Genomic DNA, 16087 nt, shown 5'->3' with positions numbered 1-16087 from the left:
ATGTTTAGTCCATCTCAGAAAGGGCCCAGGTGTGGTATGTCCTCAGAAATTGGCAAGCAAACGCTGTGTTACACCACTGGCAAGAGATTGAGGCTAAGACTCTTTCCCCCTTAATTGTTTTGCCTGGATTCCTCACACTGAAATTGAGTATTTCATCTGTTGTGTGATGAGAGATGCAGCTGTAGGACATTTTACATTCTCCCTTAAGCAATACATTTTAAAAAGCATCATATTCTCATACTGTGTAGAAGTTTAGGGTGCTCTTTACAGAAAAAAAAAATCCAAAAAACATTCAAAGACTCAAGTATCCTTGTTAGTAGTTTCTAGATAAAGAAGAGGATCAATATAATATAAAGGAAGGTGTGTACATGTGTCGTGTACAGACATCTCCTTACTCTGGGATTTTTAGATGCAACCTGCTGCATTGGTCTTCTTTACAGGGTCAGGTATGATTGTGGTTGGGCTAGAGCAGAGTAAAGACAGTTGTCATAACTTGAATGTGATTCAATCTCTTGCTCAAGAGTTCATTATTGAGTTCATCCTTGGACTCCGATGTTTGCTTATGTCTTTAATGTTAACACTCTTGAAATGTCATGTGCACTCAGTTGCAAACCAGCAAAATGACTCCTGAAATGCAGCTTAGCATTAATACTGTTTTGTGTGAGTGTAAGATGTTAATAATAAGTGGTTATATGTATTCCTGAGAGATGTCATTGTTCTGCATTTTTACCCCTGGTGTTGTCATTTTTTAAAAAAATAATGCTGACAGTGGAAATGTAAGAAAATAATTTTGCATACAGAAAACTATTTATATGCAGAAAAGCTTGATAGTATTTTAGAAATGTTAAACTTCTTTCAGGACTGTTCTTTGTGGCTAACTCTCTTGGTTTTCTCTGAGCCTGCTACTGGAGCCCTTGCCATCAGATTTATTTTTTAAAATTGTGTTTTGTTATTGCAATAGAATGTTTATGTTAAAAGTTGTCAAAATACAAACATTAGGATGAATTCAGAGGTGAATATAGAGATATAATACTACTAAGGCCACTTAAAGATTTCTTTTTCTCTTTACTTCCCTAAGCACAAGTTTGTAATATCAAGGTTGTCTTAATGTTACTAAAATAACCGAATAATGATTTTTTTTAATTTGCCGCATCTTTACTTGACACTTCTGAATTACAGCCACGAATCTGAAGAGAAAATAATTTAGGATGAATCAATTAGAAAGTTAAGGGGCAGCAGGTAAGATGTAGGGAAGAGTCTAAACGGGAGGATAGCATCATTAGTGTAGTTCATGCCTCTGTGCCTTTTGTGAGTTATTGTTAGAGTTTCTGCAATTAGAAAGAACTAAGTTTAGAGCGATTGCACAGACCTATATGTGGCACCTCTGGTTTTCAACTTTTACCTAAAATTTGTGGTGTTTAGAAGCACTGTATTTACAAGAGTGTTGCTTCCCCTCAGTGGATGCCATCCCTGCTTTCCTGTGAAAATATATGTTGGGTAGAACTGTGTACTAGTCCCTGCACTTTTGGTGTACTAAGTAACAGGATGGATGAAAGATGCCCTAACAGCTGTGGGGCATGTAGTAATGCTGGATAACTGTAGTACTCATAGACAAAATTAATGTGCTCTTTGTGAGGCATCCAATGGAAATACTGTAATATAAATGAGCAGTTCAGAGTTTTCCTTGGAGAGCCTGTTGACGTAATTGTGAATAGTGTTACACTTGAATAGCTGATAGCATGTAAGTAGAAAAGGCAAAGAGCGGTGAGGGAAAGTGGGACAGAAACTCTTGTGTTCCCTGAGGTGTAAAAGAAAAGGAATTTGGAGAGTCAGATGAGGAACATTTCAAAGCACCTTCTTAACTTTCTCAAACACTGTTACAGGAAGGGAGTTTCCATCTATCCTAAGGGCTTGTTTGGGTAAGCATGGGCTATTTATTAAGAATTAGGAGGATTTAGGTGCTTGGAATTTGTTTTGTTACACATTGTTTTGATTATATGAAACCATTTGGACTTGATTAAATTAATTTATCTGGAGCTGTTCAAGGTTGTTTGAGTATCGAAAACAAATTAGATTATGTAATTACATGGACAAAGTTTATCAGTGTATTAGTGTATCAGTGGTTTCTTAGCTGTTTTGTTGATGATTTCATGCCCTGTTCTTGTGTTTCCAACCTGTAGCTGTGGCAGCTTTATTGGGATTCATCTTGCAAATGTTCTTTTTCTGTGCCTTGAGCCTCTCAGAGACTCCCTGTGGGGGCTTCTTGATGCACCTTCTCTGCTTGGCTCATTTCAAACAGCAATACCCACCAAACTCTGCCAGACTGAAAAGAGCTAAGGCTTTTGGGTGCCAGAGAAATCAAAGCTTGCCAATTAAATTCCCAGTAATGGAAAGAATACGTAAAATGTTTGTATTTTTTTAAAGCTGTCTCCACATTTCTAAAGGATGTATGTTCATTTATGGTAAAAAATAATTAAGTTTGTTCAGTCATATGTTGGCTGTTCCTTAAGAGACCATTGAGAGACTTAGCTTACAGCAGACCCAAATGAGGAATTTGTTGCCTTTCTTAGGTCCATTAATACTTTCTTTGCTTTATCTGTAAGATACCCACACAGGAACTGAAATTTCTTCTCATCTTATGTGACCTATCTTCATATTTTTGTCAGGCTCTAAGAAGCTAGAGGGTTTTGCACCATAATGGGTATTTTTATTTCCTTTTTTTTCCTTTTCAGAGGAAATGGCAACAGCCAAGTGAGAACCAGTGCCCTTTGTCTGAATGCTGGTTGTGAACATATGAGCAAACCGGACATCTTCTAATGGTCTCTCTCAGCACATGGGTCTGTTTTTTGTCGGGAATGTCCCCTATGCCTCAGGCAGTATTCTGCTGTTCTGTTTAAGTCCTTTAAGGTCAATGACAAGACAAAACAAAGCAAAATCTCACATCAGAGGTTTAGCTGTTCAAACATACCCTGGCTTTGTATTTTGTTCCTATCTTAAATGGTCTTTTCCCCAGGGCTCCTTGGTCTTTACTAAACTGAGGTTCCCAGACCCTTGTCAAGGAAAAGTAGAGTTTCCTTCCTTTGCTTTTTCAGAGGCTTACCCTCCTCCAGCTCACTTTTCTCAGATGGTCTCTGTGTAATTCCAGCTCTAGTGAAGTTGTGTGCCTGTGATTTCCAGCACCAGTTATGTAGCCCCTTCTCCTGGCCATAAACTACTTGAGGAAATAACACAGGAAGTGTGTGTGCTGCTTACATCTATTTAAAATTAGCAGAAATTTTATTTCAGTGTGGGTGGTGTTTGTTTGTTTGGGGGAGGGGTTGTGTTTTGGTTAGCTTTTTTTTTTTTTTAAGTTCTTGTAATATTTGCCATTTGAAATTGTCCAGTTTAGCCTGGAGATTACGTCCTATTTGTTTTTACATGGCTGAATTTAATGTACAGTTGTATATTTCAGAATTTAAAATTTTTATTACAGAATTTTGTATTCTCAGAATAGATTTCATGTATTCTCATTGAAAGTTCATTCCTCATACAGGCCAGACGTTCAAGAGATGTAAATCAGTATCAGTTGACTGAGTGATTTGTACCATGTGTTAATGTGGGCAGCTTGGAATTTTTATTTCCTGTTATGTGTTAATATTGAGGCATTAAAAATTCTTTAATATTTACCCCATACAAGACCTTTTAGACTTATTCGTTTTCACTTATTTGTACAAGTTATTTGTGTGAATATCCACACAACTGTTTGCCAGTTATGAAAAGGGAATGGACACACTCTTTTCTATTGGCATCTTCCTTCTCAGTATTTTTAGCACAAACTTTTTGCTTTAAGCAAAGCTTTTGACATGTCCATTCATTCAATACCCGATGGACTACTGCAGGAGAGGAGTGCCTGAAGAGTACCCTGTAATGCAGAGATACCTACACAACTTGGCCTTCTAGATACCACCTGCTTTATAGGAACAGGAGGTCAGAAGAAACTAATTTATTTTTGGTAGAAATACTGGGTATACTTATATTATTTAAAATATGTATTTTGCATGTTACCTTGTTGCCTTGAGGCTGGAGAGGGTGAGAAGAAAATCTATGGGTTAGACTTCTTGCACTCAATGAATTCCATAGGGAGACTATTTCTGTTTGCCTATGTTTCAAGGCACTTCATTCAAACACCAAACTGCTTCCCCCTTAATGCTATTTTGCACTGTTTCATTATGTGATGTTACTTTTGCAGAAAAAACACCTTAGTGTTCAACCTTGCTCAGGCACATCTTAAAAAGAATTTCAGTACTTTTAATGTTATCTCCACTACAGCACATCCGCTTGTTTATGGCTGCTCAGGAAGAAATGGTACCAGAGAGAGAGCGAGAGAGCTGTCATGCTTTATTTACTCCTGGGGTTGACCTCCCTTCATTTTGCCCTGAAGTAACAGCAGTTCTGTAAGGACATCTTTTATACACTTAGATAAAGTCCCAACATGGATTGGGATCCAAAAAAGTGAGGCTTGCACTGGCATGGACAGCCTTCCAGCATCAACAAGGCCTGCTAGCACAGTCCTACAGCTTGAAGTACTTTCAGTCAGTTTATGTGAATTTAAAATACGAGATAAGAGAAGAAAAATATTAAATATACATTTGCAGAGTACATTGGAAAAACAGTTCTGACTGTTTACATTTGTTCCTGGCCTTATCTGGCAATCAGGCACCATCTGTGACAGGCCAGGTTGATTGTACTGTTTCTTGAGCACACTTCCTGGGCCAAGGGAATTACGCAGCTAGGTTGGAACTCCTTGGGCTGCTGAGCGTCTTACTTTGTCTTCTTGTGACACACAACACACAGGTTCCTTTTCCAGTACTGACCTTCTATGGTATTCACACTAGTAATAGTCTATGGTTGTCCAGAGGTAACAGCACTTGGAATAATGAGCACTAGGTTCTTAATTACCTTGCATTATCTACAGTTTCTCATTTTTGTGATAATTCACTATAGACCGAGCAATACCAGTCCAGTGAAATGCCATGATTACTGTAAATATTTTAATTAATTTATTCTCAAAAGTCAGACTTTATCTTAAATCTGACAAATGGATACTCTATATTATTTCTCAAGTAATATTTGATTTCTGAAAAAATGACCTTACTTGTCTTGAACAAAAACTTATGGTATTTTTCCTGTTGTTTTCACATCATTTAGTTTTTGAAAATGCTGACAGCTCAGCTAGATTGTGATACATTATAAAGTCCTACATCATATTTTTAGAAAGTACTGAACCATGCCTATTACTGTTTGTATCTCTGAGTTAAGAAATAGTTTTCATTTGATGTTGACATTTTTTATGTTTCATCTCGTAATTTATATTGGTGTAGATGTGCGAGTGCTAGCTGGCGCAGAAGTAATTACCCTTGTCTTTATATTGGAGTCTTTGTATTTTAGTACTTTGGAATTTTTTTCTGAAATCATTTGAGTAGAATCTCTTGATATTTTTATGATCTTCATGGGTGGTTGCAAATTAGCTTCTTTTATCTGAGAGAGAAATGTTAAACAAAAATTCAGATACTCAGTGAGAAATAGTTTTCTAGAGAACAACCAAGGCTTAAAGTGAAAGTGGAAAATTTGTCCCCAGTACTGTCTACGCTCTGATGAGTGTTTTTCCCAGCCTTCCAGGGAAATGTAAGTGGTCCAGGATTTTCAGAAATGGGAGGCTGACAAAGTAAGAGTACCTGTACTGAAGGGTGAATAAGAGGTGTAGCCAGGCACCATTTCAATATGCTTAATAGCATATTGAAATAAAATAGCTGGGATAGCTAAGAGAAGAATGTGCTTTGACATGCAAAGAAGATGAGAACAAGGCAGAGTTCAAAAGGAGGGTTTGTAATGGAAGGAAGGTGAAAACCAGATAGAAGTCTCAAGGAGGGGAAGGGAAATGGTTCTACCACAAGGCAACTAAAAGATGGATAGTCATTCCTCAAATGTCAGAAGAACAAAGGCCTCCAGCCCTATTCCTTTCCTCCTCAACTTTTCTGTGGTATGTGGTCAGATAATACTAAAGTTAAACTCATTAACAAAATTTTTCTTTCTGTTTTTGTTTCAGTGATTTGCCATCTTCCATGCATGAATGGAGGCCAGTGTAGTTCTAGAGATAAATGCCAGTGCCCTCCTAATTACACTGGTAAACTTTGTCAGATCCCTGTGCAGACTGCCACTTCTCCAAAACACTACCATCACCCGCAACAGGTGAACAAGGCTGTAGGATCACAAGTTATCCATTCTACTCATACTTTACCACTGACGATGTCTGGACAACAAGGTGTAAAAGGTAACTTCTTCTTTGTTAAATATTTTTTCCTTTAACTAGCTTTGGGTATTCAGCTAGTAACAATAGTGATACACCTACCTGTACTGGAGATTGACACCACAACTTAAATTGTGAGCTTACCAGAATGACTGGAACATATTTTGCTCGATGACTGAAGCACTAAGAAATAATAGTGGTATTGAAAAGAGTTTTTAAGTAAATTTACTTTGCCTTATGGTGCAATTTAATACAGATTGCAGAGTCAAGGGGGTTTCTTCCAGAAGTGTAGACCTGTTCAAAAAGATAATGGTTGTGGCTGAACAGAGTCCATAAATTGCAGTATACCTAGACAGAGAGTTGCAGGTCATTCCAAGTTCATTCAGCTTCAGATTCTGTTTTCCTTAGTACTTTTTTGGTGAGGTGACACGTTCTAATGACTTTGAAGAGAAGTGTTGAATTTGTCTCTTGTATGTCCTATGACAGTAGGTAGCATTTTATCTGGGTGGGATCCTGTCTATATGGAGAGACCCCTGCAAGTCAGATTCACAACATATGAAATAATGTGACGTTTGTTTGTTTGTTTGTTTGTTTGAGTAGTCAGCTTGATTTTTTTGTTTGTTTTTTTTTTTTTTGTCAAGGATAATTTTACAATTAGCTCTCCAAGGTTGGTACCTCTGAATAAAAGCAAAATAAATAGGTAAAGATGTGAGGAGACTCAGTTGCTGGCAACTAGTTCCTGAAAAACTTTGCTAAAACAAGCCAAACTATTTATATGTTTGTGATAAATATAATCTAATGTAGTAATTCTGTTTTCAGAAAGTGACATAGCTGTGAAGGAAGAGTTGACAGTATCCTGGAAACGCAATATTTTACAAGTACTTTTGAGTATCTGCTCAGTCAGAAGAAGAGACTATAATTACCTAAACATTTAGCAGAGCAGCAATATATTTCTGTGCCTATGTAATTAGAGATGAAATAATTTTAGACAATATGGTGGACCATAAAACCCAAATTTTTAAGATGCAGTTGTTTTTCAGATCTAGAGTTCCTCTCTTAAAATGCACAATAGGTTTCTCATTGCTAAAGAGTCTGATCTCTTGAATCAGACCTTTAAGTCCTCATAGGAACCATTAGCAGTCACAATGCCTTTTCTTCTCTTTCAATGCACAAATGAGAATGTTGGATTGTTGAGAGAGGAATATTTCATTTCTTTAAAGGAAATAGTAAAACAATCCTGAAATGGCTGGCAGAAATAAAAATCAACGCATCTAGGCAGTGATCCAAGACCTGGAGAGGATTGTGATAGTAATACTGCATGGGAGGACCCAGCCTAAATTTTCAGCATCTGAACATCTCTGGTTGGATTGATAGATTAAAGTAGAGCAATTAGTGATTTCTTTTGAGGACTAAGATATTTTTTAGATTTAGCAGCTAGAGAAACTAGTTGAAGGGATTCCTCTTCATACATAAAAATGTATGACATGGGAGATTGACCCAGACACAGGAAACGCTAACTTTGTTATGCAGCTTGCAAACTATAAAACTTTTTACACACCTCTTCTCCCTGCCCACTCCAGTAATAATTTGAATTACATCTTTAAAGGGCATTTTGTGTTCCAGTGAAAAGAGGCCTGAGGGTCATAAGCACTTCTGTGCAGGTTACATTGACTGGAGGGTCTCAGTCTACATACCCAGACTTAAAACTACAACCGTATTTAAAAATGGAAGTATCTGAAAATAATTTCCTCCGTCTTTATCTGCCAAACCCTGAATTCAAAGTTCAACAAAGGGAGTGGTGATTTTAGATGGTTCAGATGCTGGCAACTCTTGCAGGGGCAATCTCAGGACTTGGCAGGTACATAAAGGTGAAGGGTTGAAATCTGAAGCTTTTTCTGTGTTCCAGAGAAAGATGATGGATCTGAAAAAGAAAATAAAACTTACTATATATCCAAAAATAACTCAGTAGAGTTTGAATTCTGGAACTTTGAATGGGATTCTTATTACACAGTATGACCACAAATATTAATGTCAGACCAGCCAATTTGGACATCCATGTTTATGTAGCAGTCTTTACAATCTTATAATGTTGTTCTTTCCTGTGTGAAGAGTTTTCATTTTCTTGCTTTGTTAGTGAGGCTCTATGCATTCTTTCAGCCTTCCCTCTAACCCCCAAATTTGGTCTTCATTTATATTTCAGTTGCTTAAAGGCACTCTGTAAAAATTCTGATGTACAAAAAAGAAATGTCTTAGAGGTGCCTAAGATATATTTTTCACATATTTTATTACCAATTTTTTTATATGTTTTTCCTTCAATTATTTTAGTGAAGTTCCCTCCTAACATAGTGAATATCCATGTGAAACATCCCCCAGAAGCCTCAGTTCAGATCCATCAAGTTTCAAGAGTTGACAGCACATCAACAGGACAAAAAGCGAAAGTACCTCAGCCAGTACATCCACAGGTCTCTTACCAAGGTCTTCCATATCAGAAGACCCAGAAAGGACATACAACTTACACAAATCAACAACCCATTCCTCATATGTTTCCTGTTTCAGTTAAAACTCAGCTTGGGCGCTGCTTTCAGGAGACTGTTGGGACGCAGGTAAGAAATGTTTGCTAAGGCTTTTAAGACAGGTAGCTTTAAAACAATATTATAGAAGAATGAAAAAAAATTCACCAATTGCTGGGAAAGGACGCATTTGACATTGTTTTCTGAAAGAAAATTATTTTGAGAATGTAAAATTCTTACAAAATTTTTCTGAACCTCTTTCTCCTTCAGGCTACTGTCTTTATTTTCAACAGTCTTGGAATCCTGACATTTTGATTTCAGTTATTCTAGCCACAACTTCTCCATTTATAAGCTATTTCTCCAAATCAAAAAAAACCCATGACTTAAATCCAATCTCTAACTTCCCTGATTGAACAACTAAGATTACACCATTTTCCACAGTTTTTCCTGTCCTTTGGTTTAATGAGTCTTTTTGCGTATATATCTCAACAGCCAGTATTTTTTAAGCAGTTGCCATTTTTATGAAAATTCCTATTCAGCATCTCTATGTGTTTTACAGTATTGTAGGGTAATGTTTTGAATCTGTTGAAATATGACCATTGAATGGGGTAGAAAAACCTTAGTTCAGTTAGAAATAATTTTTTACATCAAGTTTTGCATATGACTATCCAAAATTGTGTATCTTCTTTCAGCTCCTGAAAGCATTTTCACAAGATACACAGTTTTATTTTTGCATATATATTTAAATATACACTGAGATGATAAGGATATGTGAAGAGACTGTTAAAAAGTTAGTAAAATCCTGTTATTTATTGCTTATCACCATGCTGAAATTTAACTTTGCAAATCCAGTGTTTTTAAGCTGAATGTGTGCCTCAGACTGAAATTTTGTGAGAGGTTTCAGAAAAATCACTTGTTTTGGGAGGCAATGTTAGAGAATGAATATGTTGTTTTTCTCAGGCTAAAAAATTACAACTTTATAATTGAAGATTTGAATTTTAAATTTATCACAAATGCCACTCTACTTTCAGTCCTTCCAGTAATATGTACCCAAAGTTAGCCAATTTTCAAACATCTGAAATTATATCTATTTTCAGTATATTCCACAAACATTTGTAAGATGTTGGCAGCAAAATTATCCAAAGATTTCACCATGGTCTGCCTTCCCCTCAGAGGGATGGCACCCATCTTCCCTGAAATGCTGGACTACAGCAAAGTGCCCTTTACAAGTGTATCTTCTACCTGTTTCTTTGAGCTGTCACTGAAATTTTTTAAAGGCTCTTAAGCAGTGTGCAACACCCTGGCCCCCAGTTTAAAAACAAAAAAAAAAAAAGAAAGAAGAGACCTCACTCCCTGACTCACAAATGGGCAAGAAAGAGACTTTGAAAAGGAGCGGTAATGGGGAACAGACAGGAGTAGAAGCAGGATGCTGTCAGACCTGGGTGATGGCAATGTAGTGTAGTCGTTAGATGGTAAGTAGTGATAGCAGTTACCTTCTGGAATCATAGAATGTTAAGGGGTTGGAAGGGACCTTAAAGATCATGTAGTCCCAACGTCCCCCACTAGACCATGCTAGACCATCTCATGAGGGCAATGACAAATAATTCATTCTGAAAAATGCTGTGGAAGAAGCAAATTTAAATGTCATAATGCACCGAAAATATTTCTAAAACACCAGGGTTAAGTTTGAGTATGGAATGTTATAGGCTGGTATTCACTAATTCTTGAACGCCTGATTTGGGATCTGCAATTAATTTACGCTGATGAGCTCTTTGTGCTTGTCTGTTTAAGGAATAGTAAAAACTTCAGTTTTTTCTTTGACAGCTGTTGAAGCGCATGTTCAAAAGAAAGTTCATGGATTTCACATGACAAAATGAAGCAGGGCCTGTGTCAAACAACCATTTCTCTCTGTTTCCTAAGAATGAGCAATCTAACATGGCATTATGATGCACAGTCATAAAAATCTGGAAATAATTATGATAATTAATAGTTGTTTAGTATCTATTTGTAGTTCTATTTGTACTCATATATAGAGGAATCCAAAATTCCTTCCTTGGTCTTACACTTGGCAATAGGTGCTCTGTCTTTTATCTCCTACCTCTCATGCTTGATCATTTCCTGTGTGTTGTTTCTGAGGCATGCATAAGCGAGGCATTTTGAATGACATACCAAAACTTTGTGTCCTATGCCTGCCCCTCACATTACAATGGTTTTAAAACTAAAATTTACTCATCGCTCTCTGGAAGACAGTAGCTCGCTCCTTTTAAAGGAGGAGAAAAGGGAAAATATGCTTCCATTGCCCTCATGTCTGACTTGCAATCCTACTAAATGCTTAGTCACCAATTTTGATAATTTTTTTTTCAGTATTCCCCTGGAAAAATGTGTCTTTGCAGTGCTCTCAAGAAAGGGTAGTGCCTCCTACTTTAGAATAGCGCATGTTCTCATTTTTTACAGATTTCATCGATCCTTTCAATGTCAGTCTTGAAGAAGAGCATAGTAAGGATTTCAGATATGCCTTTTGTTATGTAATTTAAATGGATCAATTTAGAATTGGAGTTCTAGGATGGCATTTTGTAGAGCATTCATTTAAGACCTTGCCATACATATAGATCTAAGTGACTTGTCGACTATTCAAATTTGAATCTGAAATGTTGTTTTTCCCGCACTCAGGCAGTGCATATTATTTATTTGTATGTTAAATATACCTTGAACTGGGAAAAACACTTAATTTTTTTTACTTTTAAATAGATTTATTCTAAAAGAATTAGTTTTTTTGTTTCCTTCATATTTGCTTTGCTATATTTGAGGGTTCTCTTTATCTGTTCAGATGAGATACTAAATTGAGGTTTCCCTGTTAGGAACAATGTTTTGCAAGTCCTTTCTGGAGTCGATGCTGGATAATTTTGATATCCATACTCTGTTCAACAATCGTCAGTTTTTATACATTTTTTTGCAGGGTGGATTGTGTACTTGGCTTCAGAAATGTTTTATTAAATATCCTGGGACCAGAGATGAATTTACTGTGTATAGAGCAGATTGATGGAAGGATATGTGTGTGGCCTCTTGTAAGCAAATCAACCAAGTTAGTAAGGACTCTGGTCCAGGCTAAAAGCACAAGATTAAAAAAGTATCAGAATCTCTTTCGTGGTTTTGTGTGAATGTGTAACTTCTGCCATTCTGTGTTTCCCTTCATCTCTCGTTCTCTCCTTCTTCCTCAAATTTCAGCTGCTCTTCAATTACAGGTCCTTTGATTATAGTGCTCGGAGGTTTTTCTCACAACCTTCCGTGGAATATTTTTCATCTCCCAGCACATTCTTTCTCACCCCACCTTAGTTAAATTCCCTTAATGTATCTCATTCAAAAACAGTAGGATAGTCGCTATACTCAAATTCCAACACAGTGTGTTTTCTGCAGTGAATTTCCAACTGAATGCATACTGTTAAAGTGAGCAACTGGAGCCACGTTGAACTGAAGCTCAGAGGACGTTATGGTACAGATAGTTAAAGAATCTGGTCATGTTATCAGGCCTCCGATGACTTTTAATTACTGACATAGAAATTCTTCTAGACCTTCTATTCGCTTAGCTGTCTGTAGTATCATAAGTGACTGTAAACAAAGGCAGCAATGGTGAGAAGAGGCTAGTAAAAGATGTGTGAAAAGATGTCAGTCTACAAGCTTAGAGGACAGAGAGGGGCTAGAGGAATGAAATTTCCTAGTTTGATTAGAATAGATAAATAAAGACACGTTTTCATAAATACATATACATGTGTATGTATGTGTTGCTTAACTGTGACTGTTTTCTGAAGTGTTCTCAGCACTGGTAAATAAAGTGGAAAGAGAACTATAAAAATAGTATTAATATTTGAATTTTTAAAAAATAATACAAGAAAAAATAGTGTTTTGGATGGTTCTCTTTTGTACTTAAGTCAGTTCACTTTTCTTGGCTGCCTCTCTTTTCTCTAGTGAAATACTTAGCAATTATTTCTCCTCTAGAATATGTTAATGGTGATTGCTCCAGGGTAACTTACCATGTCACATGATAGCTTACTATGATATCTCACATACAAAAGTATGGCTTTCCTAGTACCCGAAATGTTTCTGCAAGGTATATCATAAACTAACAGTTAAGCTGCAGGGCAGAAACTTTCTGTTGTCATAAAGATATAGGAAACAAACCTTTACCTAAACTTGCACCTTGTTATATAGAAAATAATGCAGAGAACATAGAGACTTGAAGTTGGGAAATGAACACAGTGGAAGCAGTAGACTGAAGTCCCACTTAAGATGGAAAACAATAAATTTCTGGAGAGCACTGTATGTTATGGTGCCTTCAAAAGCTGGAGACTGGACATGGAGACTTGTCCTGAAAGATGTTTTACAGCCATGTAGTCCTTTTTTTCTGAAATCCAAGGAATTGGTCATCTTAGACCACTGATTCTCTAGGTCGTATTTAAAAAGCAAGTAAATAAGGGAGATTATGTTTATCTTCTTTTTTTTCTGCAGATTTTTATTTTAATTCTAACAAAAATGCCTTACGACACAGAATATCTTATTTCCTAAAAAACTTATACAGTGTCAGTGGTGCGTCTAGTAAACATTGTATTGATATTCTTGAGTCCTGTTGATTTTGCATATGGTGACTTTGCATTTAAATCAAGAAAAGAATGCAGATGCCTGCTATCTGTCAAACTTCATATAGAGATGGTTAAGCACTGCTTTTCTCACCCCTTAAGACCACTTTGAAGTGTTAACTAAGTATATTCATGTGTTTTCCTATGGTTAGGAATCAAATCACAATATGACACCTATAGCAGACAATAGAAGCACATCTTGATAGATTAATTGTTTTAATTAAGCTAAATAACGTTAATGGTGAACACTAGGAAAGACTTTATTGAAAATTACAAAGGCTGTCCATTTTTCAGTGCACATATGTGTTCAAATGTGTTTCAAATGCTGCTTAGCATGCTTGATCAACAGATGTTAGTTAATCAGCATCTCAAGCGGGATAAATTTCTATGGAAATGGTTTATTTAATACTGTGTTTCAGTAATGTCTTTTACAGGAAACATTTGGTTTTGTTTGAGCAACACACTTCTGTCTGCTGTCAGACTTGGTAGAATACAAAATAAGCCAAGTGACTGGTGGCAGCTGGAAAAGGTCAGAAATTACCAACTTGTATCATGGTCAAGATTCTGACTGCAAATCATTAAGCATTTACGTAACCTTATTCAACCAAGGACATATGCTGATCGGGTACTTAACTTTGAGAATATACATAAAGTGTTTAGGAACTGGACTTAGATAATTGATGAGTTTTTCAAATGGGAAATATTAAACAAAGGCAGCAAAGTTTTTGAGTTAGAAATCAAAAATGTGTTGATAGCTCTTAATGCCTAACCTAACATATTGATACTGCTGTATGCAACATGATCATAGTGTATATACTGCAGAGGTGATTACAGTAGTAATATGCCATTTGAAGTTATTCATTCAACTGTATAAGTATTCCTGTTGAACTTGAGATTTAACAAAACATTTCCTATGGAGGTAAATTTCAGATATTTTCATTTTGTGACAGCTGTATGAAATGAACTTTATTTCTTTATTTCTTATATTCTTTAGGCAGGAAAAATTATACGGTTTTGTACTTCATACTGGTACTTGTTCTCTTAGAGCACTTTTAAAACCTTTTTTCTTTAGAATAGTCTCAAAAATACCATCTCATAAAATAAAATAACTGTCTGGAATTCCTTGAAGCTCATGGTTTGGCTTCTGAAGTTCTTAAACAAATAGACTGTCAGAAATTGGTGTGGATTCATTTCCAGGATTAATGCTTCATTCGCAATAGTTTCTTTGCAAGATCAATACTCTGAAATATCAGAAGATTAAAGATGTATCAGATACCAAAAACTCCAAACACTGTTTTAATTACTCAAATAGAAGGAAGCTGGATAATTTTTAGTTGCCTATGAAGAATGTTCTGTTTAAGCCAAAACAAATTCTTTACCAGTTCTTCTAGAAAGTCTGGAAATATTTAAGTTTCTCTCCTCTGCTTATGAGACAATGCCTGTTAGTGAGCCAGTGGTACATGGGATAATACTCATTTGTAACAACCTGTCATTCAGATGGTCAGTAAGCTAATTAAGTTTGTTCGTTAATGGTTTCAGTAATGCAGTTTACTAAGTTTGAGGTTTCTTACTCTGTTTGTCGTGCCTATAGGGAAAAAAAAAAAAAGAAGCAAGAATCCGAGGTCTGTGCCTGTTGAATAGTTTACAGAAAGTTAAACAGTGTATCCATTCACTTCTCCTATTGTGGTATGTGAAATACAGTCTTTTGAGCTGAATCCCGGAGTCATTAGCTATTAAGTCAGGCAAAGCACCTATCAATTTCAATCATAGTTAATCGTATGACACCCCTTTATTTATGCCTGTACTGTGGTTTTAACTAACAGCTTGTGACAGGGATTTGTGGATGGGTCACGCAGGTGTCTGAGTCCCAGGAAATGCTGTGGTCCCCTGGGCAAAATCCTCTGTGGTTGCCCTGAGACTAATTGCCAGACTGGGCTCCCTACTGCACTTTACAGAATAAATTTCCTCTACTGCCTTAGCAGAGGGATTTCAAGGATATAATCCTTCCTTTTCCCTTGGCATTGGAAAACACATGAAACCCTGGTGGCAGTACACAACTGTTAGCACTCCAAGACTGTGGAAATGGGGCAGAGGCTGTAATCTGGACAGAGTAATAAAGAGGTGATGTGGCTTGGGGTGGCCTTCGTGCACCAGCACAGGGTCAGCCAGAATTTCAGTCTTCCAGTGGGAATATTCAGTACTTCCTTCAGTTATATAAAATATTGGCACAGAAGCCCAGGCACGCATGGGGAAAAATATGTGGATTCGAAACAATACTTTCAGTGTCTGTGAGCTCTTTACCCAGGAAGAACTTTGTTTTATAGCAGTACCATGTGTGCATCATACTGCTGCTACTGCTGAGCCTCTTTCAGCACAGTTGGACTCTTTTATATGAAACCTTCATGACTTCTTTGCCTTCTGATCAAGTAAGCTTGTGGCAGAGCTACCATTCATGAAAATCTGTTCTCTTTTCCAGGACCCCTCAGGAATACAGACTAGATTAGTTTAAAGTATATGTAAGATGATTGACAGAAAGGTGTAAACCTAAGCTTAGGGAATGGCATTATCTTCATGGACAGTCAAGCTGTATGCCTGTTTAGCTTTCCTGCTTATTTTAGGCTTTTGTGTGTGTGTGTTGGAGTTGTGTTGAATGGTCAGAT

The 16087-nt window shown here is 36.7% G+C and overlaps 1 protein-coding gene across 9 annotated transcripts in view; it reads left to right on the top strand.

Annotated features, from left to right (window-relative positions):
- LTBP1 (latent transforming growth factor beta binding protein 1) overlaps nt 1-16087 on the top strand; it is a 192408-nt gene that overhangs the window by 82383 nt on the left and 93938 nt on the right. For 8 of the 9 annotated variants that reach the window (XM_064648549.1, XM_064648548.1, XM_064648554.1 and 5 more), the window contains 2 exons: nt 6086-6310; nt 8612-8889. In XM_064648549.1, the coding sequence (XP_064504619.1) occupies nt 6086-6310; nt 8612-8889 (503 nt within the window). The remainder of the gene's footprint in view (nt 1-6085; nt 6311-8611; nt 8890-16087) is intronic. The other variant, XM_064648552.1, reaches the window with a different exon arrangement.

This window comes from Pseudopipra pipra, chromosome 3, assembly GCF_036250125.1.
Source record: "Pseudopipra pipra isolate bDixPip1 chromosome 3, bDixPip1.hap1, whole genome shotgun sequence".
NCBI classification, from domain to species: Eukaryota; Metazoa; Chordata; class Aves; order Passeriformes; family Pipridae; genus Pseudopipra; species Pseudopipra pipra.
Note: the sequence above shows the minus strand (reverse complement) of the source record. Positions and strands in the feature narration are given on the sequence as shown.